Source organism: Pseudopipra pipra, chromosome 30 (genome assembly GCF_036250125.1).
Source record: "Pseudopipra pipra isolate bDixPip1 chromosome 30, bDixPip1.hap1, whole genome shotgun sequence".
NCBI classification, from domain to species: Eukaryota; Metazoa; Chordata; class Aves; order Passeriformes; family Pipridae; genus Pseudopipra; species Pseudopipra pipra.
This window is the reverse complement of record NC_087578.1, coordinates 1,408,814-1,436,658: the sequence shown is the minus strand read 5'-3', so window position 1 is coordinate 1,436,658 and position 27,845 is coordinate 1,408,814. Positions and strand designations below refer to the sequence as shown.

Sequence of the window (27,845 nt, the reverse complement as noted above, 5' to 3'; positions counted from 1 at the left end):
GTGTCTCTGCACTGTCCCCACCCAGCCCTGGGGGGAACCTGGAGGGCCACGGTGTGATGGGGGGACAGGGAAGGACCCCTGTGGTGTGTGTGGGGGTCTCCTGGACCCCCAGGGAGCCAGGACCTGCTCCCAGAGGACCCCGCAAACTTGCCTTGGGGCAGTGATGGGAAGGGGCTGCCCTGTCCCTTGGGTGTGGGGTCACGGGGGGCTGCGGGGGGGGCCGGGGAAGGCCCCAATGTCCCTGTGCTGACAGATTCCCCCCCCTACAGCCGCGGCCCCCCCAGGGACGCCGGAGGCAGGATGGACGAACAGAAGGCGCCCAGCGAGGAGAAGGACTCGGTCGCGCCAGGTGAGCGCAGGGCCGGATTTGGGGGGGGCTGTCCCTGTCCCTATACCCCCCCCCCGTGGTGGTGACACCCCCTCTCCCCGCAGCTGATGGGGCCGTGGCCTCGGAGGAGATGGGCAGCGCGGAGGGGGACCCCCTGAAACCTCCCGAAGGAGCCTCCGCGGGGCCGGAGCCGGAGAGCACGGACACGAAGGGACCTCCTGAGACTGGCAGGTGAGGGCGGGGGGGAAACAGGGGTGGCATGGAGCTGGTGGGGGGGCATCCCAAATGTCCCTGACACCCCAAGTTTCCCCCCTCCCAGCCCGCCGGGCCGCCGCTGCGCCCTCTGCAACTGTGGGGACTGGAGCCCGCACGGGCAGTGGGAGCTGCAGCGCTTCGAGCCGGTGCCCGACTGGCCCGAGAGGCTGGTGGGCAACAACCCCCCCGAGGGGCCTGGCCAGCCCCCCCCGGGGTCCCGCCAACCCCCCCACGGAGCCGGAGCTGGCGGGCGACGACCCGGCGCAGATCGGCTTCTGCGAGGGGGTGACCCCGGCGCAGCTCTTCGAGCCGACAGGTGAGCGGGATCACGGCACTGGGGTCCCCGTCCCACGGCTCCAGGTGTCCCCAGGCTGTCCCTGACGCCCCCTCCCCACAGGGCACTGCTGGGTGCATCGCTGCTGCGCGGCCTGGGCGGCCGGCGCGGGGCCGGAGGCGGCCGCCGTGGCCAGAGCTGTTTTCTCAGGGATCTCACAGGTGAGCGGTTGGATCCGGGGGGGGGGGGGGGGGCTTTGGGGGCTCGGCCGGGCCTCCCCCGCAGCAGCACTGACCACCCAGGCTCCTGTCCCCTCAGAAATGTGAACGCTGCGGGCGGGCGGGGGCCACCATCCCGTGCCGGGCGGCCACCGGCTGCTCCCGCCTCTACCACTTCCCCTGCGCCGCCGCCGGCGGCTGCTTCCAGTCCACCAAGACCCTGCGGCTGCTCTGCCCCGAGCACGTGGCCGAGGCCCTGGAGATGGGTGCGTGCGGGCCGGGGATGACCCCCTGGGTGCTGGGACCCTCCCACCCCCCTGGGGGGTGCCAGGAGGGTGGGACCCCGTGAGGAGGTGGCCCTGATCCCCCGTCTCCCCCTGGCAGAGGACGCGCGGTGCCGCGTGTGCGCCGGGCCGGGCGACCTGCGGGACCTGGTGCTGTGCGCGGGCTGTGGGCAGCACTTCCACGGAGCCTGCCTGGACACGGCCCCCACGCCCCACGGGCGCTCGGGCTGGCGGTGCCCCGAGTGCAGAGCGTGCCAAACCTGCAGGTGAGCCCCCAGCCCCGCCGTGGGGGGAGCGGGGACACACCCAGGGAGGGGTCCCCACCCTCGTGTGCCCGTTCCCCCCACAGGCAGCCCGGCCAGGACTCCACGATGCTGGTCTGCGGGGCCTGTGGCAAGGGCTACCACACCTTCTGCGTGGATCCAGCCAGCCAGGGCCTCCCCACCGGCTCCTGGAAGTGCAAGGTGCGTCCTGCTCTCGCTTGGGGTGGGGTGTGGGGTGCCTACCCCCTCCCTGCTCCCCCTGACACGCCTCTGTTCCCCCCACCAGAACTGCCAGGTCTGTTCCGAGTGCGGCCGGTGCCCTGTGGGGCTCGACCCTGGCTGCCAGGGGTCCACGGTGTGTGGGGGCTGCCAGGGGGGCTGCACTGCAGCCGATGCCCCCGTGGCACCAGGACACTCACCACAGCCTGAGTCGCCTGCCCAGACGTGAGTGGGGATGAGGGGGCTGGTTATGGGGGGGCGTCAGGCCCTTTGTGGGTGAGGGGATGTGTCCTGCAGCCCTGGGGACAAGGTGGCCTGATCCCCACTCCCCTAACCTGGTGTCCCCTCCCAGGTTGGAGCCCCCCAGCTGCAGCGAGCCGACGGATGTGCCCGTCCCCCCACCTGAGCTGGAGCCTGTGGGGGGTGATGAGGAGACACAGCCCCTCCTAGACCCCAAGGAGGCACCCCTGGACCCCAAGGAGGAACCCCCAGAACTGAAGGAGGCACCCCCGGACCCCAAGGAGGCCACCCCGGGTGATGGCGGGTCTCCTCCTGGCGAGCTGACCCCTGCGGAAGTGCCCCCCAGTGAAGAGCCCCCCTGTGAACAGCCCCTTGATGAAATGCCCCCTGACATTCAGCCCCTTGACGTGCAGCCCCCCAACATTCAGCCCCCTGACGTGCAGCCCCCCGACATTCAGCCCCCTGACGTGCAGCCCTCTGAGGAGCCCCCTCCTCTCGTGCTGCCCCCCGAGGAGCCCCCCTCTGAGGAACTGCCCCTCGAGAGACCATCCCTTGCTGAGCTGCCCCCTGACAGGCCCCCCCTCGAGGAGGTGCCCCCCAGTGAACGACCCCCCGAAGAGCTGCCCCTCGACATCCCTCCCCTCAATGAGCCACCCCCTGAGAACCCACCCCTCGAGAAGTCTCCCCCCCACGAGCTGCCCCCCGAGGAGCTGCCCATCAACGAATCACCCCCTGACGAGCTGCCCCCCAATGAGTTGCCCCCCAAGTCTCCCCCCAACGAGCTGCCCCTTGAAGAGCTGCCCCCCGATGAGCTGCCCCCCAATGAACCACCCCCCGATGAGCTGCCCTCTGGGGAACCTCCTCCCGAAGTTCTGCCCCCCGAAGAGCCTCCCCCCGACAAGCTGAGCCCCGAAGAGCCTCCCCCTGATGAGCTGCCCCCTGAAGAGCCACTCCCCAGTGAGCTGCCCTCCGAGGAGGACCTGAAGCCACCAGGTGATTTGGGGACCTTTCACTCTGTCTCCTTTCCCTTTTTCTCCTGTGGGTGTGGGGGTCTCACACTGGGGGCTTCTCAGCAGCACTGGCTTTGCCTGACCCTCATTTCCCCTGTTTTGGGGTACATGGGGAGCTCGGGGGGGAAGGTTGTTGTCTCTTGGCCCCAGGCTGGGTGACACAGGGGGTGGAGGGGACCCCTGTCCCCCCCTCACCCATGTCCCCATCCCACAGGTCTCCTTCCTGAGGTGGCAGTGGCAGAGGAAGCACCAGCCCTGGCTCCGGAGGTGCCCCCTGAGGAGGAGATGGAGCTGGAGCCGGAGCCCTCGCTGCCCCCTGAGATGACCCCTCCACCCTCAGCTCCCCCAGGTTGGTCTGGGGGCACACTGGGGTTGGGGTTGGGGGAGTGGTTGTCTCTGGGGTGGGGGCTCTGATGTCACCGTCCCCCCTTTCCACCCCCAGCTCTCTGCGCCATCTCTCCTGTGCGACCCCCAGACCCCTCCCCTGACGCCAAGGAGGACGAGGTGCCCGAGCCTCCCACCCCAGCCCTGCCCGAGCCCCCTGGCAGCCCCGGCACCGCCATGGACACCGAGCCCCCCGGCTCCCCACCACCCCCCCTGGGCTCCCCTGTCGTCACCCTGGTCCCCGCCGAGCCCCCCGAGGACGAGGAGATGGAGACGGCCGGTGGTGAGGGGGAGTCCCCAGCCAGCCCCCCCGGAGATGCCCCCCCTGGCAGCCCAGCCCCGGAGCTGGGGCCTTTCCCGGGCCTACCTGAGGAGGAGGAAGAGGAGGAGGAAGAGGCGCCGAGGCTGGAGCGGGAGGGCACCAGCGGCAGCTCCCCGCCGCTGAGCGAGGAGGATGCGGTGGAGGAAGGCCGGGCTGGGGGGGACCCCGAAGCCAAGGGGTCCCCCCTCCTCCTGGAGCCGGAGGAGCTGGGCCCCGAGACCCCCATGGAGGTGTGCACCGCCGGCGAGAAGCTGCTGGGGCGCGGGGACGAGGGGTGCCCCGAGCCCCCCGCCCTGCGCCCGCGGCCCGACATCCTCAACGAGATCTCCAACCTGAGCCAGGGGGACACGAGCAGCAGCTTCCCCGGCTCGGAGCCGCTGCTGGGCTCCCCGGACCCCGAGGGCGGGGGGTCGCTGTCCCCCGAGCTGGGCCCGGCCTCGGCCGACGCCAGCCTGCAGAAGGAGGACGGGGGGTCGCTGCCCTTGGGCGCCGAGACCGACGACTCGCTGCTGTTCGAGCCGGCGGCCAAGGGCGACGGGGACAAGGGCCGGCGCCGCAGCTCCCCGGGGCGCTCCCGGGTCAAGCAGGTACAGGGGGTTTCAGTGGGATCCCCCCACCCTCAGGGCCCCACCGGGGCCGTGCCCCCTCCCCGGGCTGCCATGTAGGCGAGGGCCGGGCGTGGGATGGGGGCTGTGCCCCTCCGCTGTGTGGGGGTCCGGCTGGGCCCCCTAGAACTGTAACCCCCCCTCTCTCCTCGGCCGTAGGGTCGCAGTAGCAGCTTCCCTGGGCGGAGGCGCCCCCGAGGGGGGTCCCACGGGGGCCGGGGCCGGGGCCGGGCACGCCTGAAGTCGACCACCTCGTCCGTTGACACTTTAGCAGTAAGGCTGGGCTGGGGCAGGAGTGGGGGGCAGGGGCGTCCCCCAGCTGTTAGCTGGTAGGGGTGAAGGCCAAGAGTCTCCCCCATCCCCTTCCCTGCCATCCCAGTCCCTCAGAAAGGTTTGGGAGCCCTCGGGGTGGGGTGGATGGGGGGTCTCATGGGAGGTGTGGCTGCCTGGGGTTTTGCTGAGTCTGGGGGCTTCACCCTACAAGACCAGGGCAGGCATGGAGCTTCCCCTTGGAGAGGGGGTCTGCTGTCCCTGCATGTTCCTGTGTCCTCCAGTCCAGCACTAGACTGGCTGGTGCCCCCCAAACTGCACAGAGAGAGGGACCTTGGTGCTGAGCCCCCCACTCTGTCCCCAGCTCGCCGACGTGGAGAGCTCGCCCAGCAAGGAGGAGGACGAGGACGATGACGACACCATGCAGAACACGGTCGTCCTCTTCTCCAACACCGACAAGTTTGTGCTCATGCAGGTAACTGGGGCATGGCAGGACAGACAGACAGAAGGGGTGGGACAGGCTCTGTGTCCCTCCCACTGCCAGCTGCTCTCCCCTCACTCCTGACCTCCCCCCAGGACATGTGCGTGGTGTGCGGCAGCTTCGGGCGTGGGGCCGAGGGGCATCTCCTCGCCTGCTCCCAGTGCTCCCAGTGCTACCACCCCTACTGTGTCAACAGCAAGGTGAGGAGGGGGCCTGGGACCCCTGTCCCCATAGCACCACGCTGTGCCCCTCGGGGACTGGCCATGTCCCGTGGGACACACACACAAGGTCATGCCCGGCGCGTCCCCCGGCCGTGCCGAGCCACTCGAGTGTCCTCTATGGCCACGCCGAGCCCGAGGACCCCCGTGGCCATGCCCAGGGCTCACATGGCTGCCACCCCTCACATCCCCAGATCACCAAGGTGATGCTGCTGAAGGGCTGGCGCTGCGTGGAGTGCATCGTGTGCGAGGTGTGCGGCAAAGCCTCGGACCCCTCGCGCCTGCTGCTCTGCGACGACTGCGACATCAGCTACCACACCTACTGCCTGGACCCCCCGCTGCAGACCGTGCCCAAGGGCGGCTGGAAGTGCAAGTGGTGCGTGGCGGGGCAGGAAGGGGTGTCCGAGGGGGCGTCCGAGCCGGCGCTGACCCCTCGGACCCCCCTCCCTCCCCAGGTGTGTGTGCTGCGTGCAGTGCGGGGCCGCCTCCCCCGGGTTCCACTGCGAGTGGCAGAACAACTACACCCACTGCGCGCCCTGCGCCAGCCTCGTCGTGTGCCCCTTCTGCCGAGAGAAGTACGTGGAGGACGACCTGCTCATCCAGTGCCGGCACTGCGATCGGTGAGCAACGCTGAGGGGGCTGGGGCTGCTTGGCCTGGAGAGGAGGAGGCTGAGGGGAGACTCATCACAGTCTGATCTCAGTGGTGACCAGTGACAGGACGCGAGGGAACGGCCTGAAGTCGGGTCAGGGGAGGTTTAGGTTGGATATTAGAAAAAGGTTTCTCCCAGAGGATGGTTGGGCACTCAACAGGCTCCCCAGGGCAGTGGGCACAGCACCAAGGCTGCCAGAGCTCAAGGAGTGTTCGGATGATATTCTCAGGCACACGGCGGGATTTTGGGTTGTCCTGTGCAGGGCTGAGGGTTGGACTCGATGGTCCTTGTGGGTCCCTTCCAACTTGGCATATTCTGTGATTCTGTAAAGTTTGGGGTGCCCGGGGGTGGCCGTGGTGTGTGACAGGTCGCCCTGCCCGCAGGTGGCTGCACGCGGCGTGCGACAGCCTCTTCACCGAGGAGGAGGTGGAGCAGGCTGCGGATGAAGGCTTCGACTGCAGCGCCTGCCAGCCCTACGTGATCAAACCTGGTGAGCTCACGGGGTGCAGGGAACCCAGAGAAGGGCTTGGGAGACATTTGTGGGACGTGGGGACTCACCTGCCCTTCTGCTTTCCTATACAGCGCCCGTGCCTCCTGCAGAGATGGCCAAGGCCAAGGATCCGGGTACGTGCGGTGCCACGACGGTGCCACGGGCTCCCCGGTGCCGTCCCCGCTTCTGGCCACGCACCCAGCCCTGGCATTTGTCCCCAACGTGGTGTTTGTTCCCCCAGAGCCCCAGTATTTCCGCTTCGAGGGCGTGTGGCTGACGGAGACGGGCATGGCCGTGCTGCGCAACCTGACCCTGTCGCCCCTGCACAAGCGGCGGCAGCGCAAGGGCCGCCCCGGCGCCCTCAACGGGGACGGGGGGCTCGAGGGGGGCGACCCCCTGGGCCCCGAGGACAAGAAGGACGGCGACCTGGACGCCGACGAGCTGCTCAAGGCTGAGGGTGGGTGTTCCCGGCGTGAGAGCTGGGTGGGTGCAGTGTTGGGGGTGCCAGAGGGCCCCACTGAAGTGTCGTCCCCCCGTGGCAGTGGGTGTGGAGCACATGGAGTGCGAGATCAAGCTGGAGGCTCCGGCCAGCCCCGACCGCGACGTCGGCGCCGACGGGGACTCGGGGAAGGGGCTGGAGGACCCCGAGGAGTGCAAGAAGAGGAAGCGCAAGCCGTACCGGCCCGGTGAGTACCCCCCAGGCCCTGACCCCCCTCAGACCCTGCTGTGACCCCTCCTGGGCACGCTGTGATCCCCCCCTCTGCCCCCCAGGCATCGGCGGGTTCATGGTGCGGCAGCGCAAGTCCCACACGCGGCTCAAGAAGGTGCCGGCGGTGCTGGCGGACGTGGGGCGTGAGGGGCTGAGCACCGAGGGGCACCCCGAGGATGGTAGGGCCTGCTGGCACCCCTTCCCTCCTTTTCCCTTTTCCCCTTCCCTCCTTTTCCCTTTTCCCCTTCCCTCCTTTTCCCTTTTCCCCTTCCCTCCTTTTCCCTTTTCTCCTTCTTTTCTTTTCCCCTTCCCTCGTTTTCCCTTTCCCCCTTCCCTCTTCCCTTTTCAGCTCCTTTCTTTCTCTTTTCAACCCTTCCCTCTCTCCCCTCTCCCTTTTTCCTCCTCTTTCCCTTTCCCCTTCCCTTTTCCCCCTCTTTTTCCTTTCCCTTCTCCTCCCCCCGGGCTGTGGAGGACCTGCAATGCTGTGACGGTGCCGGTGGCTCAGGAACAGCCCCAGGCCCTTTTTGGGAGGTGTGTGTTCATTCCTGGGGGGGCTGTTGCAGGGGCTCCGGGCGATGTCCCGGCCGAGGCTGGCCTGGATCCGGGTTCGGGAGAGGGGGACGAGAAGAAGAAACGCCGGGGACGGAAGAAAAGCAAGTTGGAGGACATGTTCCCCCCGTACCTGCAGGTGGGGTGGATGGGGGGGTTGAGGTGGCCTGGAGGTCGAGGGGTGGAGAGAGGCCCCCCTGATGCTGACAGAACCCCTCTGTTCCAGGAGGCGTTTTTTGGGAAGGCGCTGATGGACCTGAGCCGGAAGGCGCTGCTGGCAGCGGGCGGGGTGGGGGACGGGACCGCCCGCCCCTCCCTGGGCCAGGGCGCCCCAAGGCCCAAGGGGGACCCCAACCTGGCTGGGGCACTGCAGGGAGTCCCCCCGGACAGGAGGGAGACCCCCACCCACCCCCGAGGTGAGTGAGGCCAGGAGCGAGGACACTGGATGTTGCTGAGGGTCATAGGGGGTCCTGGGGTTTTTGGGGGCTTTCAGGGTTTTTTGGTGGTCCCTGAGGTGGTTGGGGGTTTTTGAGGGTCCTTGGGGTTTTTGGGGGTCATTGAGATTGTTGGTGGTCTCTGGAGCTTTTGGGAGTTATTGGGAGTCATTGGTGCTGTTGGGGATCCCTGGTGTTGTTTTGGGGTGGTTGGGGATTTTGGGGGTCCCGAGGATTGTTGGGGGTGGTTGGGGGAGACCCCCATTGTGAGGACCTGCTGTAGACACTGGGGCTTGTTGGAGGATGCCGTGGACTGTGAGGGGTTGACATCGAGGGGTGTAGGAGGTCTCTGGGATTCAGGGGGTGACCTCGGGGGACCCTGGGGAGGCTGGGGGGTCCTGCCCCCCCCAATGAGTCCCGGTGCCCTGCAGGGGATGACAGCACCGATGGCAGCGCCGCCGCTCCCGACGACGATGGCAAGGACGATGCGAAGGCCGAGGACCTGGGTGAGTCCCTGGGACCCCCGCGGGACCCCCCAACAGCGGAGTCCTCCCCCGGGGGCTGGAGCGCCCACAACCATCGAGACGGAGCTCTATGGTTGAGGGGATCCGCTCTAGGCAGGGCTGAACTCTATGGTTCCGCCCATGTGATTCCCATGGCCCTGGTGACCATAGAGTGGCGCCTAGAGCGCCCCCGCGTGGCTCGGGGTCCTTGGAGGACCGAGGGACTCCTGTCCCTTTTTGGGATCGGGGGCGATGGGTTCAAATGGGGGTCTCCAGTCCTGAGCCTGGGGCTGAAGGCACCTCCTGATTCCTCCTCACAGGGGCCGATGAGCCAAAGGATTCCCCAGACCCTGGGGACACCGAGAAACCGGCCACCCCGGGCGAGGGAGCGCTGAGCTCTGACCTCGACAAGATCCCCACGGAAGGTGAGACCACCCTCATCCACTGAAGCGAGGGCAGTCCCGGGGCCAGGACCCCCAGATTTCTCCTCTGCTTCCCGCCAGTGTGGGTTCTGCACCCTGGGATGGCTCAGCCTTTTTGCTTTTGCCCCTGCAGAGCTGCCCAAGATGGAGAGCAAAGACGTGCAGCAGCTCTTCAAGGACGTGCTGGGCTCGGCGGAGCGGGGGGAGCAGCCCCTCAACTGCGTGGCCGGGGGGATGGAGGCCGGGCAGGACCCCGGCCGGGCACAGCGCCCCTTCCTGCAAGGAGACCTCCAGCTCTCGGGGCAGGGTGGGTGGAACTGGCAGGGCCCCCGTGGGCTGGCAGGGCCTGGATGGTGGGGAGAAGGGCAGGACTCGCTGCCAACCCCCCAGAAAGCCAAAGTGGTGGGGTTGAGCTGCTCAGAGAGCAGCACAGTGCCTGTGGTACCAGAGAGCCAGGGCTCCTGCCTGTTCCCAGTTGCTCTGGGGGTGAACGTGGGAGGCGTTTGGGGGGATGCTGTATTTTCTGGGGGCTGCTGGGACCCCTAGGGGAGGCACAGGCTTGAGCCCCAGCCCTGCCCTCCCTCCAACCTGTCTCCTTTCCCTCTCAGGGAGCGTTTCCCTGGGCTCGCTCTCCGGATCCGTCTCCTTGGACTCGTATTCAGGGGTCTGCCCGTCCCCGTTCCTCGATAGCAGGTACGTGGGGGAGCTGGGGGTGGTCTCCTTGGGGGGATTGAAGCCTGGGGTGTTGCGGGACCCCCTCTTCCCTCACACCCTGATGATCCTTGACACTCTTCCCTCCACGCAGGGAGCAGAGCGGCTTCTTCAGCCCAGACCACTGCGAGCCCGAGAGCCCCTGGGCCAGCAGCTCGGCTGCCACCACCCCCTCGACCCCCACAACGCCCACGACAGAGGGGGAGGGCGATGGCCTGTCCTACAACCAGCGCAGCCTCCAGCGCTGGGAGAAGGACGAGGAGCTGGGCGAGCTCTCCACCATCTCCCCCGTCCTCTACGCCAACATGAACTTCCCCAATCTCAAGCAGGATTATCCAGGTAGGGCTCTGGGGGGGCTGTGGCTCTGGGGGGGGGCTGCAACTGCCCTTTTGGGGTGAGGGTGGAGGGTCTGGGTGCAGCCTGACCCCCTCTGATCCATGTTTGGAGGGGAGATCCCAGCTGCTCTGGCACTGAAGTGTTTCCTGCAGCATCATGGAGGGGGTCTTTTCACCAGCTCCTGGGCACGAGGCTGTCCCCACGCGAGAGGGGACGATGTCACCCACCCAGGGTGTGGGTGGGCTCGTCAGGTCCGGGCTAAGGTTGTTTTTGTCCCCTCCATCTGCTCGTACCGGACTCCCAGACTGGTCGAGCCGCTGCAAGCAGATCATGAAGCTCTGGAGGAAGGTCCCTGCCACGGACAAAGCCCCGTATTTGGTGAGTGCCGGGGGGTCAGCGGGGTGGGGGGCCGGGGCGCCGGGGGCTGCGAGTCAGCTGGCTTCGTGTCTTTGTTAGCAAAAGGCCAAAGATAACCGGGCGGCTCATCGCATCAACAAGGTGCAGAAGGTACGTCCGGCGCGGGGAGGTGCCCGGCGGCCCCGGCCCAGCTCTGGGGGGACGTGGTGTGCCCACCCCAGCCCCGTGTCCGGCCCTCAGGGAGGGCAGGAGGGGGTCCCGCAGCCCTGACGGGCCGGCTCTCTCCGCAGCAGGCCGAGAGCCAGATCAACAAGCAGACCAAAGGGGAGGGACTGCGCAAGCCGGAGAGGCCCTCGCTGCACCTGCGGATCCCGGTGCCGCCGGGGGCACAGCCCGTCTACATCAGCAGCCCCCCCGCCGCCGGAGAGGGCTTCCTGAAGCCCCCGGCGGGTGCCGGAGCGGGGCCGGAGTCTCCCAGCGAGCTTTTCCTCAAGCTCCCGCCCCAGTCCCCCGCCCAAGTGCCTTCGCACGACCCCTACGGCGCCTACGCGTTGGAGCCCCGCTTCCCCTCGCCCCTGGGCCAGAGCCCCACGGCGGGCGCTGCCTTCCAGCCCTTCCCTGGCCAGCCCCAGCCCCTCACTGCCCCCCGGGCCCCTCCTGACTTCCACCCCACGCCCCCCGGAACCCCCCGGCACCAGCCTGGCACCCCAGACCCTTTCCTGAAGCCCCGCTGCCCCTCCTTGGACAACCTCTCGATGCCGGGGAGCCCCGGGGCGCGGCCCCCCGAGGCCCTGCTCTCTCCCCTGCCTTTCGGGGAGCAGAAGAAGGGTCTGGAGGTGAAGAAGGAGGAAGGGGGGAACCTGGGGGTCTGCTCGCCCGGCTATGCCTCCGCCATGGGCTACGGGGACTCCCCGGGCGGCCCCCACCTCTCGGCTGCGGAGCTGAAGGCGGCCGACGTCTTCAAAGCCCCCATGACCCCACGGGTCTCTCAGGTAGAGCCGCAGAGCCCGGGGCTGGGGCACCGGCCCCCCGACCCCCACCCCTTGGCCCCCTCGCCCCCCGGCCACCCCGATCTCTACCGCCAGTCCCCCTACCTGGACCCCTACTCGCAGCCCCCGCTGACGCCCCGGCTGCAGCCCCCCGAGGCCTGCTGTGCCCTCCCGCCCCGCTCCCTGCCCTCCGAGCCCTTCTCCCGCGTCCCCGCCAGCCCCCAGTCCCAGTCCAGCTCCCAGTCACCCCTCACCCCCCGCCCGCTCTCCAACGAAGCCTTCTGCCAGTCCCCCGTCACCCCCCGCTTCCAGTCCCCGGATCCCTACTCCCAGCCGCCCTCCCGGCCCCAATCCCGGGACCCCTTCACCCCCCTGCACAAGCCCCCCCGGCCGCAGATGCCGGAGCCGGGCTTCAAGCCTGGCGGGGGTTTTGGGGGCGCCCCGGCGGGTGAACCCCACGCCAAGGCACCGGCGGGGCCGCAGCCGCCCTTCGCTCGCTCCCCCGGCGCCAGCGTCTTCCCGGGCAGCCAGACCCCCATGCGCTTCACCTTCCCCCCGGCCGTCTCGGAGCCGCTCAAGGGCTCCCCGTCCCACCAGCCCCATGGGATCAACAGCCATTACGGCTCTGGGAAGCCCCAGAGCTCGGCCTATGCCTCGTCCCCCGGCTTCCACCAGGCCGGCAGCCCCCTGGGCCCGGGCACGGCTGCCCCTGACACCTACAGCCTCTCGCCCCTGCGGCCCCCGTCGGTGCTGCCGCCGCAGCCCCCGGCCCCCCCGCAGCAGCAGGACCCTTCCGGAGCCTTCCTGCCCCGCGCCGCGCTGGGACCGACGGCCGACAAGAGGGAGGATTCGGCCGTGGGGCTCTCGGCGCCCCCGAACCGGGACCTGGCAGAGCTGCCCGGCGGCCAGGATGGGGCCCTCGGCACCATGAGCCAGTCGGAGCTGGAGAAGCAGCGGCAGGTGAGGGCTCGCTGGTGATCCCACTGTGTCCATCCGGGTTTGGAAGGGGACGTGAGGGAGGAGCTGGGACCTGTGGAGGCATTGATGGCCACCTGGGTCTTGCTGGTTTCACTCCTGTTCCTGCTCTTGGCTCTAACACTCGGTTCTCCCAGCGCCAGCGGCTCCGGGAGCTGCTCATCCGGCAGCAGATCCAGCGGAACAGCCTGCGGCAGGAGAAGGAGAGCGCGGCCGCTGCCGCCACCTCCTCGCCCGCCGCCTGGGCCCCCGAGGCCGCCGGGCAGGGCTTCGAGCTGAGCCGGGGCATGGCCCCCTACCAGCCAGCACAGGTGGGAGAGCCGGGTCAGGGTGTGCACAGGGGGGTGACACGACTGGTGGAGGGGTGACACCGTCTCATTCCTTCCTTCTTCCAGGACAAGGGACTCCTCGGGACCTTGGCCACGGCAGCTGGCGCCGGGAAGCTGCCCGGCTCTGTCATGGTGCAGGCGGCGTTTCCCCAGGACGAGCGGCTCTCCCGGCCCCCGCCAGCGGCCACCCCGGCCACACTGGACATCAACGGGCGGTGGGTGCCCCGTGACAGGGCGGTGGGCTCAGTGCGGCGGGGTGGGAGCCAGCAGGGATCACCCTGGTGGGGTGTGTGTCCCCAGTTTGTGGGGAGCGCCCCAGAGTGGCAGTGAATTTTTGGGTGACTGGAGTGGTCCGGAGGAGGTGGGACTTGGTGCATCGGGGCTGTGGCCGTGCCGAGCCGGTACCAACATCACGGTGTCTTCCAGGGCGACAGTGGGGCCCCCCCAGGCCTTCTACCCCCGTGGGGTCTTCCCAGCACCGTCCCCGCAGCAGCAGCAGCACCTCTGGCAGCAACAGCAGCAACAGGCGGCCGTGGCGGCCCTGCGGCTCCCCGTGACCTCCCGCTTCGCCCCCCCGGCCGCCGGGACCCCCATGGGCAGCCTGGGCACCCGCCTGCCAGCCCCCGCCGAGGCCGTGCCCCCCTTGTCCACCACCCTGGGCGCTCCCTTCATCGAGCTGCGACACAACGTGCAGAAGGGACCTGGGGGGGTCGTGGGGTCCCCCTTTGCCCCCCAGGCGCCCCGGCCTCGCTTCTTCCTGCCCGGGGAGGAGGGCACCGCCCAGGCCCTCTGCACCCCCGTCGTGCCCATGCAGGCGCTGCCACCCCAGAAGGTTCCGGCGCCGCTCCCGCCCGCGTCCCCGCAGGGAGCAGAGATGGGCAACAGCCACCAGCAGCCCCACGCCAAGGTGGCCCCCCCGCCACTGCCGGCCCCCACCCTGGAGCTGCAGCACGTCCCCCCCCGCCCGCTGTCCTCGGGCACTGCCCTGCGCCCCGAGGGTCCCAAGGATGGCCCCGCTCCAGACCCGGCACCGGCCCCAGGGAAGAGCCACCTGAGCCTGGAGGGGGCACGGCTGCCCTGCGAGGTGCCCGTGGAGCCCGATTTGGATGACGACTTCGGCTCCCACAAGGACTTGGAAGATGACGACGATTTGGCCAACCTGAGCCTGGATCCGGACGTGGCCAAGGGGGACGATGATTTGGACAACCTGGACAGCCTGGAGACAGCAGACCCCCACCTCGACGACCTCCTGAACGGTGACGAGTTCGACCTGCTGGCCTACACCGACCCCGAGCTGGACACCGGGGACAAGAAGGACATCTTCAACGAGCACCTGCGCCTGGTCGAGTCGGCCAACGAGAAAGCCGAGCGCGAGGCCCAGCTCAAGACGGAGCCGCCGCCGCCCACCTTGAAGCTCCCCAACCCCGGGGACAGCAAAGATGTGACCCCATCTGTGGAGAACCAGGAGGTGCCCAAGGAAGGGCTGGTGCCCAGTGCGAGCTTGGGACCCTCTGCCTGCTCCACGGGCACCGTGCTGGCCCCTGACCCGGCTTTCAAGGCTCAGGGTGCGGAGGCAAAGCCCGGCTCGCTGCCCACTGAGGTGAAGCCCAAGCTGGAGGATGGTTGCCTGAAGACCTCGCCCTGCCAGTTCACTGCCACCGGCCCCGAGCGGCTCCCGGTGCCCGTCAAGTCCGAGGGGCTGCAGGGCACCGACAAAATCTCTGCCTCGCTGGGGCTGAGCCTCAAACCCGGCCAGACCCTCCTGAGCCCCGGCGCCGGCCCCGCTCGCCTCGGCCTGACTCAGTTCCCCAACAGCGGCCACGCCGGTGTCCCCATGCCGGACAAGGACCCCTACGCTGCCCCCGGCCGTGGGCTGGCCCCTGCCCAGCTGGGCAGCCAGAGCAACCCCTTGCTGGAGAAGTTTGAGCTGGACAGCGGAGCGCTGGGGCTGGGCAGCGCCCGGCACTCACCGGCGGATGACCTGGACAAGATGGAGAGTTCGCTGGTGGCCAGTGAGCTGCCACTGCTCATCGAGGACCTGCTGGAGCACGAGAAGAAGGAGCTGCAGAAGAAGCAGCAGATGTCGGCCCACCTGCCCCGCAGCACCCCCCACCTCCCGGCCCCGGGGCACCCCATGCTGCACACGGGGGCGGCTGGGCAGCCCCCCGAGGGGCAGCCCCCCCGCCTGGGCGCCCCTCAGACCCCCCTCCAGCTGGGGCTGGTGGCCCGGCCACCACTGATGCCGCCGCAGCCCCCCCGGCTCGGCGCACCCCAGCAGGGCCCGGCGCTGGCCCCCCACATGGGCATGGCCTCGGGGCAGCCCCACGTGCTGGCGTCCCCGCACGGGGTGCAGGTGGCCCTGGGGCAGCCGCAGCAGAGCCAGCAGCAGGTGCTGGTGCAGAAGCCGATGGCTGGGGTGCAGCCCCCCGCCCTGGGCCTGAAGCCCCCCCAGCTCGTCATGCAGCAGCAGTTGGCCAACAGCTTCTTCCCAGACACAGGTAGGACCTGTGGGTGGTGGTCTGGGGGAGCGTGGGGCTGTTTTGGGTGGAGCGTGTAGGGCTGAGCGTGTTGTGACCTGTCTCGTGGCAGACCTGGACAAGTTTGCGGCTGAGGACATCATGGACCCCATTGCCAAGGCCAAGATGGTGGCACTGAAGGGCATCAAGAAGGTGATGGCTCAGGGCAGCATTGGGGTGGCCCCAGGCATGAACAGGTAAGGGGCACAAAGGTCCGTGGGGCACGGGCAGGGATGGGCAGAGTGCCTTGGCTCCAGCTGACCCCCATCTCTGTGTCCTCCTCCAAAGGCAACAGGTTTCCCTGCTGGCCCAGCGGCTCTCGGGGGGCCCAGCAGTCTCTGAGATGCAGAACCACTTGCTGGCAGGGAGCGGGCAGGTGAGTGGGTTGTTGGGGATGGGGAATACAGAGGTCCCTTAGGTCTGCCTGGCTTGGTGCTCAGCACCCTGCCAGGCCAGAGCCACTCTGGCCGGTGGGTTTATGTCTCCCTGGGGAGGTGAGGGCTGTGGGGAGGGGACAGGGAGGCACATGTCCCCAGCATTCCTCTCTCTGGCAGGAGCGAAGCGGCACAGACCCAACCCAGGCTCGGCCCAACCCACCCACCTTCGCACAGGGCGTCATCAGTGAGTACGGGGGGGCCGGCGCGGTGAGCTCACCCTGCCCCTGGGAGCCGGGTCCCCGCTCACCCCGCGTCCCTGCTGACCCGGGATCCCTGCTGACGAGCCCTCTCCCCACTCCACAGACGAGGCTGACCAGCGGCAGTACGAGGAGTGGCTGTTCCACACGCAGCAGCTGCTGCAGATGCAGCTGAAGGTGCTGGAGGAGCAGATCGGGGCTCACCGCAAGTCCCGCAAGGCGCTCTGTGCCAAGCAGCGCACGGCCAAGAAGGCCGGCAGGGAGTTCCCCGAGGCCGACGCCGAGAAGCTGAAGCTGGTGACGGAGCAGCAGAGTAAGATCCAGAAGCAGCTGGACCAGGTAGGGCCCTGCATGCGGGTGGGAGCCTCGTCCTCGGTGCAAACACGATGTCCCTGGCACCCTGTGCCGCCCCCAGTGCAGATGTGATGTCCTCAGTGCTAATGTGCCATTCCTGGCCACAGGTGCCATGCCGTTCCTGGCACTAACTCCCTGCTGTCCCAGGCACTAACACTGTGCCATTCCTGGTGCTAACATTCCCCTGTCCCCAGCAGTAATGCCGTGCCATCCCCGGCACTAACGCCCCACCGTTCCCGGTGCTGACGCCCCGCTGTCCCCGGCAGGTGCGGAAGCAGCAGAAGGAACACACCAACCTCATGGCCGAGTACCGCAACAAGCAGCAGCAGCACCAGCACCAGGCCTCGGCCGTGATGGCCCTGAGCCCCTCGCAGAGCCCCCGCCTCATGTCCAAGCTCCCGGGGCAGCTCCTCTCGGCACACGGGGTGCAGCAGCCCGGGGGGGCCGTGGTGGGAGCACAGGGCATCGGGCAGCAGCCGGGGCAGCCCGGGGGGCTGCGCCTGTCCCAGGGCGGCGTGTCCATGGCCGTGCAGCAGGGCCTGTCCTTCATGGGGCAGCAGGCCATGGGGAACGCCCCGGGACCCGGCTCCTCCAGCGCCTTCTTCGCCGGGAACCCCACGCTGCGCGGGCTGGCCGCCGACAGCCGCCTGATGCAGGAGCGGCAGCTCCAGAGGATGCAGCTGGCGCAGAAGCTGCAGCAGCAGAACATGCTGGGACAGGTGTCACTGCCACAGCAGCAGCAGCAGCAGCCTGGTGTGATGGGACAGAGCTCCATGCAGCAACCGGGTGTGATGGGACAGGTGTCGTTGCAGCAGCCGGGGGTGATGGGACAAGTGCCCATGCAGCAACAGGGTGTGATGGGGCAGACCCCCATGCAGCAGCCAGGAGTGATGGGACAGGCGTCCATGCAGCAATCAGGTGTGATGGGACAGGCATCAATGCAGCAATCAGGTGTGATGGGACAGACGTCACTGCAGCAATCAGGTGTCATGGCACAAGCATCGATGCAGCAACAGGGCGTGATGGGTCAAGCCTCCATGCAGCAGCCCAGTGTGATGGGACAGGCATCGCTGCAGCAGCCCGGTGTGATGGGACAGGCATCCATGCAGCAACAGGGCGTGATGGCCCAGGCAGCCATGCAGCAGGCAGGTGTGATGGGACAGACGGCGATGCAGCAACAGGGCATGATGGGCCAGGCGTCCATGCAGCAGCAGGGTGTGATGGGACAGAGCTCGATGCAGCCGCAGAGCATCATGGCCCAGACGTCCATGCAGCAGCCAGGCATGATGGGACAAGCTTCGATGCCACAGGCAGGTGTGATGGCGCAGACGTCGATGCAGCAGCCGGGCATGATGAGCCAGGCGTCCCTGCAGCAGCCGGGGGCGCTGGGCCAGGCCCCCATGCAGCCGACGGCCGTGGCGGGGCAGCCCGGCCTGCTGGGGCAGCAGCAGCAGCCCCCGACCCCACAGCCCGGCGCGGGGGCTCAGCCCATGGTGCCGAAGGCCGGGGGGCTGCTGGGCAGCCAGCAGAGCCTGCTGGTGCAGCAGCTCTCGCCCCAGCAGCAGCCGGGCGTGCTGGGCCACGCACCGGCACCGGGGCTGCAGCACCAGCCCATGCTGGGCCACCCCCAGCCCCAGCGCCAGGTGCTCCTGGCCCCCCACCAGCAGCGGGTGCTGGGCTCGCCCCAGCTGGCACCGCAGACTCCGGGGATGCTGAGCCACCGGCTCGTGCTGTCCCAGCAGCTGGGACAGTCGCGGGCACTGCTGACCCCGCAGCAGCAGCAGCAGCAGCAGAACTCGGCCCAGCCGGGCCTCCTGGGGCTGGGCCAGGGGCAGGCCTCGATCCAGCACTTTCCGCAGCACGGGGCGGGGGGCCAGGCCCCCTCTGTGCTGCACCTGAGTCAGGGAATGCAGCCGGCCCCGGCGGTCCTGGCTGCCAAGGACCAGCCCACGGGGCTGGATGGCAGCGCCCTGCCCGCCGAGGGTGGCGAGAGCGGGGGGCAGCTGCACGGGGAGCAGCAGGGACCCCTCAACCCCCAAGGGCTGGGGGGTCCGGAGGCCGTGGCCCCCAAGCACCAGGCTGAGCTGGGGCAGGGCCAGCAGCTCCTCTTGGCCTCCCCACAGCCGGGAATGCTGCGGGCAGCCCCTGGGCAGCAGGGTACCCTGCTCGCCCCGCCGCTGCAGAGCCCCGGGGCCGCCCACCCCGAGCTGTCCCAGCAGCACGGGGACACGGCCGGGGTGGCGGAGCCGCCGCTGGGCTGCGGGACGGGCCCGGCACCGGGCATGGTACCGGCACCGCGGCCCCCGGAGCAGCCGGGCAAGGGGCCGGCAGGGACCCTGCAGGGGCAGCCCCAGCCCCCGCGGCTCCAGAGCCCCGGGCAGCACAAAGCAGGGCCGGCACCGGGCACGGCCACGCTCCCCCCGGCGCTCCTGGGGCAGGTGCCGGGGCCGGTGATGGGCCAGATCCGGGCGCAGCTCCAGGGTGTCCTGGCCAAGAACCCGCAGCTGCGGCACCTGACGCCGCAGCAGCAGCAGCAGCTCCAGGCCCTCCTGGTGCAGCGGCACCAGCAGAGCCTCCTGCAGCAGAGCCAGGCACTCCGGACCCCCGGCCCCTTCCCCGGGCAGGCCCCGGACTATGGCTCGCCCGCTGCCCGCCAGCCCCCTCGCCCCATGGGGTCCCTCTTCCAGCCCCGGCCGGGCACCCCAGCAGAGGCACAGACCAGCTTTGCTGCCGAGCCGGGGCGGGCGCTGCCAGGGCAGCCCCCTCAGCAGCCCCCCCAGCAGCCCCTGGCAGAGCTGGTGCAGGCAGCCCTGGCTGCCCGCGGCCCCCAGCCCGGCCTTGTCCGCCTCCCCACTCCACCAGCCCCCTCGCCCCTGGGCTGTGCCCCCCAGCACGTGGCCAGCCCCGAGCAGAGCCCCCAAGAGCCAAAGAAGACGTCACCGGGGGTCCCGGCCTCGACCCCCAGCCCCGCGGTGCCCACAGAGCCGGGGCTGACGCCCACGCCGAGCGCTGCCCTCCCTGACCCAGCGCGTGGCCCCTGGGACCCCGAGGCGCCCGTGGTGGACCCAGCTGACCCCAGCGAGATCCACATCAATGGGGCAGTGCCAGAGGGGGCCCCCGCGGCAGGTGAAGCCCCCCAGGTGTTGGTGAAGCAGGAGCCGAAGGAGGAGGCGGCAGCAGCGGCGCAGTGTGAGCTGGATGGAGACGAGACGGCAAAACCGGAGGCCAACGGGGACCCTGGGGCCGGCCAAGCCAACAGCCTGCTGGCCCCGGGCGGGCGCTCCGAGGCCGGGCACCTGCTGCTGCAGAAGCTGCTGCGGGCCAAGAACGTGCAGCTGTCAGCGCAGAGCCCGGGCGAGCTCAATGGGCACACGGAGAGCCGGAGCGCCGGGATGGAGCCGCGGCCGCAGCCGCTGCTGCTGGGCCGGGAGGTGAGTGGGGCAGGCCGGGCCGGGGGGCAATGGGCACGGGGCTGTGCCAGCACAGCTCACACCCCCCTCTCCCTCCCCAGGACCCCTCCATCGCCAGGAAACCGGCGCCCACCAAGCCCAAGCGGGTGCAGAAAGGCAACGAGCGGATCCCGGCTTCCCGCAAGAAGCTGCGGAAGGATGAGGGGCTGCGTCCCGGCGAGGCCCTCATGAGGCAGCTGAAGCAGGTACGGCGGCGGGCTGGGGGGTGGTGGGGGCTCCCTTTCTGCCCCTGTGCCCCCCTCACCACCTCACCACTCTGCCCCCAGGAGCTGTCGCTGCTGCCGCTGACGGAGCCGACCATCACAGCCAACTTCAGCCTCTTTGCACCCTTCGGCAGCAGCCCCATCAACGGAAAGAGCCAACTGCGGGGCGCCTTCGGCAGCGCCGTGCTCGACAGCGTCCCTGACTACTACTCCCAGCTGCTCACCAAGGTGAGGGAAGGGGTTCTTCACCTGTTGTCCCCTCAGTCCAGGGGTCCTGGACCACCCTGCCGCACTCACCCCCCTGTCTCCCCCCAGAACAACCTCAGCAACCCGCCCACGCCGCCCTCCTCGCTGCCCCCCACGCCCCCTCCCTCCGTGCAGCAGAAGATGGTGAACGGTGTCACGGCCCCCGAGGAACTGGGTGAGCAGCCCAAGGACACCGACCCAGCCCGCGAGCCCCACGGCCAGAAAGGTAAGCCTGGCTGGCACAGGGGTGGCACAGAGTCCCTGCCACCACCTGTCACCCTCCCGTGACACCCGTCCCTTCCCCACAGACGCACCGGCTGTGGAGGTGAAGAGCCTGGACCTGCTGGCAGCTCTGCCCACCCCACCACACAACCAGACTGAGGATGTCAGGTGAGACCCCAACCAGGGTGACCTCTGTGAGTGACACCAGCCCCCCAGGGGTCACACCAGCCCGTGGCCCCTGACACCTCCTTCCCTTCAGGATGGAGAGCGACGACGAGAGCGACTCCCCTGACAGCATCGTCCCTGCCTCGTCCCCCGAGAGCGTCCTGGGCGAGGAGCTGCTGCGATTCCCGCTGCTCAGCGAGGCCAAGCCGGAGCTGGAGGAGCGTGTGCTGTCTCCCATCATCCCCATTATCCCCCGGGCCAGTATCCCAGGTGGAATGGGCTGGGGATGGTGCATGGACCAGGGCAGGAGTGGTCTGTGGTCCGTATGGACCGAGCAGGAGGGGTTCAGTGGGATGTAAAGTGCAGGGAAGGGGGTCTGGAGGGCATGTGTTGGGTAGGAAGGGATATGGGTGGGGCAGGAGGGGGTTCCTGGGATTTTGGACAGCAGGGGAAGGGTCCTTGGGGTTGTGTGGGCTGAGGGAAATGGGTCTGGGGGGTGATGGATTCCCTGCAGGGGTCTGGGGCAGCTGGGTGGGGTCAGAGGTGGCTGTTGGGGTGTCTGTGCAGCTCTGACCCCTCCTTCTCCCCACACCAGTGTTCCCTGACACGAAACCCTACGAGGCCGCAGAGCCCTTTGGGGCCCCCCCAGGGAAGGTGGGGGCAGCAGGCCCAGGAGCCCCGTGGGAGAAGGGCAAGAGCAGCGAGGTCTCTGTCATGCTGACGGTGTCTGCGGCGGCTGCCAAGGTGAGCGAGGGGACGGGGGCACGTGAGACGCTCTGGGGTCCTGGCGGTGGCCCCACATGGTGGCATCTGGGGCACCCTGGACCCATCCCATCCTTCTCTATCCCAGAACCTCAATGGGGTGATGGTGGCCATGGCTGAGCTGCTGAGTGTGAAGATCCCCAGCTCCTACGAGGTGCTGTTCCCCGACGGCCCCGTGCGAGTGGCCGTGGTCGAGGCCAAGAAGGTGGAGGCTGATATGGCTGGTGAGTGTCCTCCTTGTCCCTGTGGGCCCCCCACAGCCCCAGGCTGGGCCCCTCCCCGTGATGGGCTGTGCCTCTCTCTTCCAGGGATGCTCGGAGGGAAGGAGAAGGCGCTGGCTGGGAAGGTGCCGGACAGCAGCTCCGAGTGGCTGAAGCAGTTCGACGCGGTGCTGCCTGGGTACAGCCTCAAGGGCGAGCTGGACCTCCTGACGCTGCTCAGACAGGTCAGTGGCTGGGGGGGTCCACTGGGATGCTGAGAGAGGTGTATTGGGGTACCTGCAGGGCTGTGACTGGGTTGGGGTGCAGGAGTGAAGGGGGGCTCTTTGGAACCAGGTGTTAACCATGTAGAGGTGCCTGGTGGTCCCTGTAGGTCCCCCCATGATTGCAGGGGGCTGCGATTCCTGGCTGGGTCTCCTCATGGAGAGGTGCTGAGTCTCCCAGGAAGGGCTGGAGGTGGTCCTTGCAGAGCTGGGAGCACGTGAGGTGCTCTGGGGTCCCTGCAGGTCCAAAGACCCTCTCCTTGCGACACTCTGACCCGTGACCCCCTCCCCATCTCCACAGGAGAGCTCCGCACCTGAGAAGACCCTTCACCACTGCTACGTCAACAACGTGTCCAACCTGGACGTGCGGCAGCTCTCCGTCATGCCCCAGGAGCCCTCGCCCCCGCTGTCCCCCTCCGTCCCCTCCCCATCCAGCCCTGCCGAGCCCACCAGGGTCCCCAACCCCGAGGTGGCCCACGAGGCCGCCCCGGCGTCGCCGCTGCCGCCGGCCCCCTCCCCGGCCCCCCAGGAGGAAGGGGCCGCAGGCCCCCACTCGCCGCCCCGTTTCAAGCCGCGCTCGCGGCCGCCCGAGGACGGGGACGAGGCGCGGCCGCGGCTGAAGAAGTGGAAGGGGGTGCGCTGGAAACGGCTGCGCTTCCTCGTCACCATCCAGAAAGGGGGGGCCAAGCGCGACGGCGACAAGGAGATCGCCGAGTTCATCGACAAGCTGGGCACCACCCTGCGCCCCGAGAAGGTGCCGCGGGACCTGCGCAAGTGCTGCTTCTGCCACGAGGAGGGCGACGGGGCCACGGACGGGCCGGCCCGCCTGCTCAACCTCGACCTCGACCTCTGGGTCCACCTGAACTGCGCCCTGTGGTCCACGGAGGTGTACGAGACGCAGGGCGGGGCCCTGATCAACGTGGAGGTGGCCCTGCACCGCGGGCTGCTCACCAAGTGCTCCCTGTGCCAGAAAACCGGCGCCACCAACAGCTGCAACCGCATCCGCTGCCCCAGCGTGTACCACTTCGCCTGTGCCATCCGCGCCAAGTGCATGTTCTTCAAGGACAAGACCATGCTGTGCCCCCTGCACAAGCTGAAGGGGCCCTGCGAGCAGGAGCTCAGCAGCTTCACCGTGTTCCGCCGCGTGTACATCGAGCGGGACGAGGTGAAGCAGATCGCCAGCATCATCCAGCGCGGGGAGCGGCTCCACATGTTCCGCGTGGGCGGGCTGGTCTTCCACGCCATCGGGCAGCTGCTGCCCCACCAGATGGCCGATTTCCACAGCGTCACCGCGCTCTACCCCGTGGGCTACGAGGCCACGCGCATCTACTGGAGCCTGCGGACCAACAACCGCCGCTGCTGCTACCGCTGCACCATCTGCGAGAACAACGGGCGCCCCGAGTTCGTCGTGCAGGTCATCGAGCAGGGCCTGGAGGATCTCGTCTTCTCTGACTCCTCGCCACAAGGTGAGGAGTTGGGAGGTGCTGGTGCTGGACTAGTGCCGGCATTCATTGCCTGTGCCAGCGGTTGAGCCACACCGGAACACAACAGGGGATGGGGTGATGGGAGGTGACTTGAGCTGGGGGTCTCCAATGGGTCCCCATCTCCAGCCCGTGGCACTCAGTGCTCTGGTCTGGTTGGCGAGGTGGGTGATCGGTCAAAAGTCGGGCTCGATGATCTCAGAGGTCTTTTCCAACCCGATTAATGCTGGGATTCTGTGGTTCTCCCTTCCCTCGGCAGCCGTCTGGAACCGGATCATCGAGCCGGTGGCGATGATGAGGAAGGAGGCCGACATGCTGCGGCTCTTCCCCGAGTACCTGAAGGGCGAGGAGCTCTTCGGCCTCACGGTGCACGCGGTGCTGCGCATCGCCGAGTCGGTAGGTCCGGGGGAGGACGGGGGTCTCCCCTCCATACTGGAGGTCAGCCCTGCTGGGGAAGGGTCTGGTGGCTGCCCTGGTGTTGCCACTCGACCCCCGGCCCTTCTGTGTCCCCTCGGCAGCTGCCGGGTGTCGAGAGCTGCCAGAACTACCTGTTCCGCTACGGGCGCCATCCCCTGATGGAGCTGCCACTGATGATCAACCCCACCGGCTGCGCCCGCTCCGAGCCCAAGATCCTCACCCATTACAAGAGGTAAGCGGGGCTGGGATCCCCCGGGACAGCTGGGATCTGCTGGGAGAGCCGGGATCCCCCGGGACAGCTGGGATCTGCTGGGAGAGCTGGGATCTGCTGGGAGAGCTGGGATCTGCTGGGAGAGCCAGGATCCCCCAGGAGAGCTGGGATCTGCTGGGAGATCTGGGATCTGCTGGGAGAGCCAGGATCCCCCAGGAGAGCTGGGAGAGCTGGGATCTGCTGGGAGAGCCAGGACCCCCCAGGAGAGCTGGGAGAGCTGGGATCTGCTGGGAGAGCCAGGATCCCCCAGGAGAGCTGGGATCTGCTGGGAGATCTGGGATCTGCTGGGAGAGCCAGGATCCCCCAGGAGAGCTGGGAGAGCTGGGATCTGCTGGGAGAGCCGGGATCTGCTGGGGGAGCCAGGATCCCCCAGGAGAGCTGCGATCTGCTGGGAGAGCTGGGATCTCCCGGGACAGCTGGGATCTGCTGGGGGAGCCAGGATCCCCTAGGAGAGCTGGGATCTGCTGGGAGAGCTGGGATCTGCTGGGGGAGCTGGGATCTGCTGGGAGAACCAGGATCCCCCAGGAGAGCTGGGATCTACCAGGAGAGCCAGGATCCCTGGGGATCCCTCGGCTCTGACCCCTCTCATCCCCCCCCCCCCTTGGCAGGCCCCACACCCTGAACAGCACAAGCATGTCCAAGGCCTACCAGAGCACGTTCACGGGCGAGACCAACACGCCCTACAGCAAACAGTTCGTGCACTCCAAGTCCTCCCAGTACCGGCGCCTGAAGACGGAGTGGAAGAACAACGTGTACCTGGCGCGCTCCCGCATCCAGGGGCTGGGGCTCTACGCGGCCAAGGACATCGAGAAGCACACGATGGTCATCGAGTACATCGGCACCATCATCCGCAACGAGGTGGCCAACCGGCGGGAGAAGATCTACGAGGAGCAGGTGGGGCTCTGGTGGGACGTGGGGGGCGTTTGGGGGGCACACTGAAGGCTCTGGCGGGAGGTAGGGGGACCTGGGTGGGATGCTGGGGGCTCTGGTGGGATGTGGAGTGACTCAGTCGGGGTGTAGAGGGGCTCTGGTGGGATGTTGGAAGCTCTGGTGGGATGAGGGGGAACTCGGCTGGGACGTGGAGGGGCTCAGATGGGATGTTGGGGGGCTCAGGTGGGACGTGGTCTCAGATGGGATATTGAGGGCTCTGGTGGGATATGAGGGTCTCAGGTGGGACGTGGGGACCTCGGTGCACCCCCTGACACCCTCTTGTCCCCCGTGGCAGAACCGTGGCATCTACATGTTCCGCATCAACAACGAGCACGTCATTGACGCCACACTGACAGGGGGCCCGGCCAGGTGAGCACGGGGGGGCTTTGGGATGGTGGGACCCCCCCCGGAGGGAGCCGTGGTGTCCATCTGTCCTGCCCCTGGGTCGGTTCTGACCTTCCACCTCCTCCAGGTACATCAACCACTCGTGTGCCCCGAACTGTGTGGCCGAAGTCGTGACCTTCGACAAGGAGGACAAGATCATCATCATCTCCAGCCGGCGCATCCCCAAGGGGGAGGAGGTCAGTGGGGGGCTGAGGGGGGGTCGAGGGGGGCAGAGGGGGCTCAGAAGGGGGGCTGGAAGTGGCAGGACTGAGCTCTGCGCCGTAGGTGACTCCCCACTCCTCCCCTCAGCTCACCTACGACTACCAGTTCGACTTCGAGGACGATCAGCACAAGATCCCCTGCCACTGTGGAGCCTGGAATTGCAGGAAGTGGATGAACTAGCTGGGAAAAAACGGGGCTGGGGGCCGCCACCCCCGCCTGGGAGACCTCGCCAAGCCCCTCCCCGGGGCCGCGGGAGGTGCCAGGGGCAGCCGGGCACGGAGGGAGGAGCGGCCGCGGCGCCGCCGGCCCTGCCCGGGCGGGACGGACAGACGGACGAACTGGCAACTCAGGGTTTTCTTTGCTTCGTCCTGCGAGGAAAAAAACAAACAAACAAACGGAGCGGGGGGCTCGGAAGCCCCCCCTTCAGCACCCCCCCTCCCCGCCAGCCTCCCTCGTGGGGGAGCCACGGGGGAGCAGCGCCGGGCCCAGCGCGCGGAGCCGGCCCGGATATAACGATTATTTTATTCTATTTTATTTTATTTTATTTTGTTTTCGGTTCTCTTGGGTTTTTTGGTTGGTTTTTTTTTTTTTTTTTGGTTTTTTTTTTTTTTTTTGGTTTTGTTTTTTTGTTTTGTTTTTTTTTAGAAACTAATAATATTTGCTCGCTAATTACCAAGGTAACACAGACTCCTTGAGCTCGACAATCCGGGCTCTGCCCCGCCCCCGCCAGGGCGGTCAGAGCTCGCTCGGTTCCTTTTGATCTCTTTTTGTTTGTGCGTGTGGACGAGACCCCGGAGCGGCGGCGGGATGAGGCCAAGACCCCGACAGACACAAGGAGCTTCTGCACCCAAACCTACCTCATTTTAAGTGTTAGATTTGTTTCTTTTATTTGTTGTTGTTTTTAAATGTGAGCCCCCCCCCTTCCCCTTCCAACCACCCCAACCCGGCCCCCCCCGCCCCGGGGGGGTCTTTCCCTCTCTCCCTCGGGCTCCCCCCATCCTCCTCCTCGGATGTGGCTGCAGGAGGCCCCTCGGCGGGACCCTTTGGAGGGGGGGACACGGGGACCCCCCCTCCTCGTTACCTCCCCTCTTCCCCAGGAGGTGCCAAGGTGTGAGGTGGGGATGGGGGGGGGGGCCAGACCCGCTCCCCCAGCTCTGGGGGGGGGGCTGAGGGGCTGGGTGAGAGCCTCCCCTTCTCGCACGTGGCCCCCATGGCTGGGGGGGCTGGAGGGGGGGCAGGGTGGAGGCCCCCCCCCCCCCGCTCACCCATAGCCCCCCCACGGCCGGGGCTGCACGTGGGCACCGACGGCACAGGGGTGGAAGGTTATTTATCTATTTATACCTTATATTGTATATACTAGACGGGGGGGGGGGCTCTTTGTGCTCTGCTGGGCTGAGATTTGGGGTGCAGGGGCAAAGGGGGGGGTTTTTTTAAACCCGATCTCCGAGGAGTGTGTGTGTGTGTAGGGGGAGGGGGGTCGGTCTGGAACCTCCTGCCAGGCAGGGGCGGCCTCGGAGAGCGAAGCAGCGAGTGGGCATTACACCCCCGGCCCCCCCCCGCGCTGGCTGCGGCCCCCCCGGGGTCCCCACCTGCCCCCCCCCGACCCGGGGGAGGACCCCGGGGGGCGCCGGGATCTCTTAACGCACAAACACGGCGCGGGGGGGGGACGGGACCCTCCTGCTCCTGAGGGAGGGTGGCGGGGTCTGACCCCTCCCTCGGGGTGCAGGGAGGGGGGGGCTGACGGGGGTAGTGCCCCCTCCCCACCCACCCCCCCCCCCGGCGCAGGGTGGGCCGGGGCTGATCTTTAAAAAAAAGCTGCTTCCGCAACTCATCAAAGCTGCAAAAAAAAAAAAAAAGAGAAAAAAACAAACAAACAAAAAAAAAAAAGAGGAAAAAAAAAAAAAGATTTAAGGTAAAAATGTTTAAAAAAAAAAAAACGAAAAAAAAGAAAAAAACTCACAAAACAAAAACCACAAAAACAAACCCAGACAAAAAAAAAAAAAAAGCGCGAGTGGGGGGGGGATGAGAAAGTTTTAACAGAAAAATATACGAGAAATTTAACTTTCAGAGCTGTACATAGGCCGGGGCGTGTAGAAAATCCCGTTTTTACCAATACCGGAACCACTGGATGTTATTTTAAATAAAGCGCGTGAGAAGCCGAGGCCGCCTCGTCCCTCCTGGGATGGGGGGGGGCTTGGGGAGGGGCTGGAGGTGGGGGGACAGTGGGGGACAGCCCTGACAGCGGGGGCAGCCAAGGGCAGG

The 27,845-nt window shown here is 67.8% G+C and overlaps 1 protein-coding gene across 1 annotated transcript; it reads left to right on the top strand.

Moving 5' to 3' along the window:
- The first annotated feature begins 193 nt into the window (after positions 1 to 193).
- KMT2D (lysine methyltransferase 2D) lies at positions 194 to 27,742 on the top strand. Its single transcript, XM_064638921.1, is given in 55 exon segments — positions 194 to 349; positions 433 to 559; positions 648 to 794; positions 796 to 899; positions 981 to 1,078; positions 1,176 to 1,341; positions 1,460 to 1,625; positions 1,709 to 1,823; positions 1,909 to 2,066; positions 2,194 to 3,074; positions 3,306 to 3,440; positions 3,534 to 4,384; positions 4,562 to 4,675; positions 5,037 to 5,147; positions 5,249 to 5,353; positions 5,566 to 5,747; positions 5,827 to 5,991; positions 6,405 to 6,511; positions 6,604 to 6,645; positions 6,753 to 6,968; positions 7,054 to 7,197; positions 7,283 to 7,399; positions 7,784 to 7,908; positions 7,996 to 8,185; positions 8,635 to 8,709; positions 9,027 to 9,131; positions 9,262 to 9,435; positions 9,737 to 9,821; positions 9,934 to 10,178; positions 10,480 to 10,553; positions 10,632 to 10,682; positions 10,823 to 12,481; positions 12,634 to 12,807; positions 12,892 to 13,040; positions 13,252 to 15,323; positions 15,415 to 15,538; positions 15,630 to 15,717; positions 15,896 to 15,962; positions 16,082 to 16,314; positions 16,596 to 19,760; positions 19,841 to 19,984; positions 20,066 to 20,230; positions 20,318 to 20,474; positions 20,557 to 20,638; positions 20,730 to 20,905; positions 21,231 to 21,379; positions 21,486 to 21,621; positions 21,706 to 21,842; positions 22,180 to 23,344; positions 23,619 to 23,755; positions 23,878 to 24,008; positions 24,656 to 24,941; positions 25,273 to 25,346; positions 25,450 to 25,558; positions 25,671 to 27,742. Coding segments are annotated over 55 exon segments (16,296 nt in total). The 5' UTR covers positions 194 to 300; the 3' UTR covers positions 25,764 to 27,742.
- Positions 27,743 to 27,845: the final 103 nt, after the last annotated feature.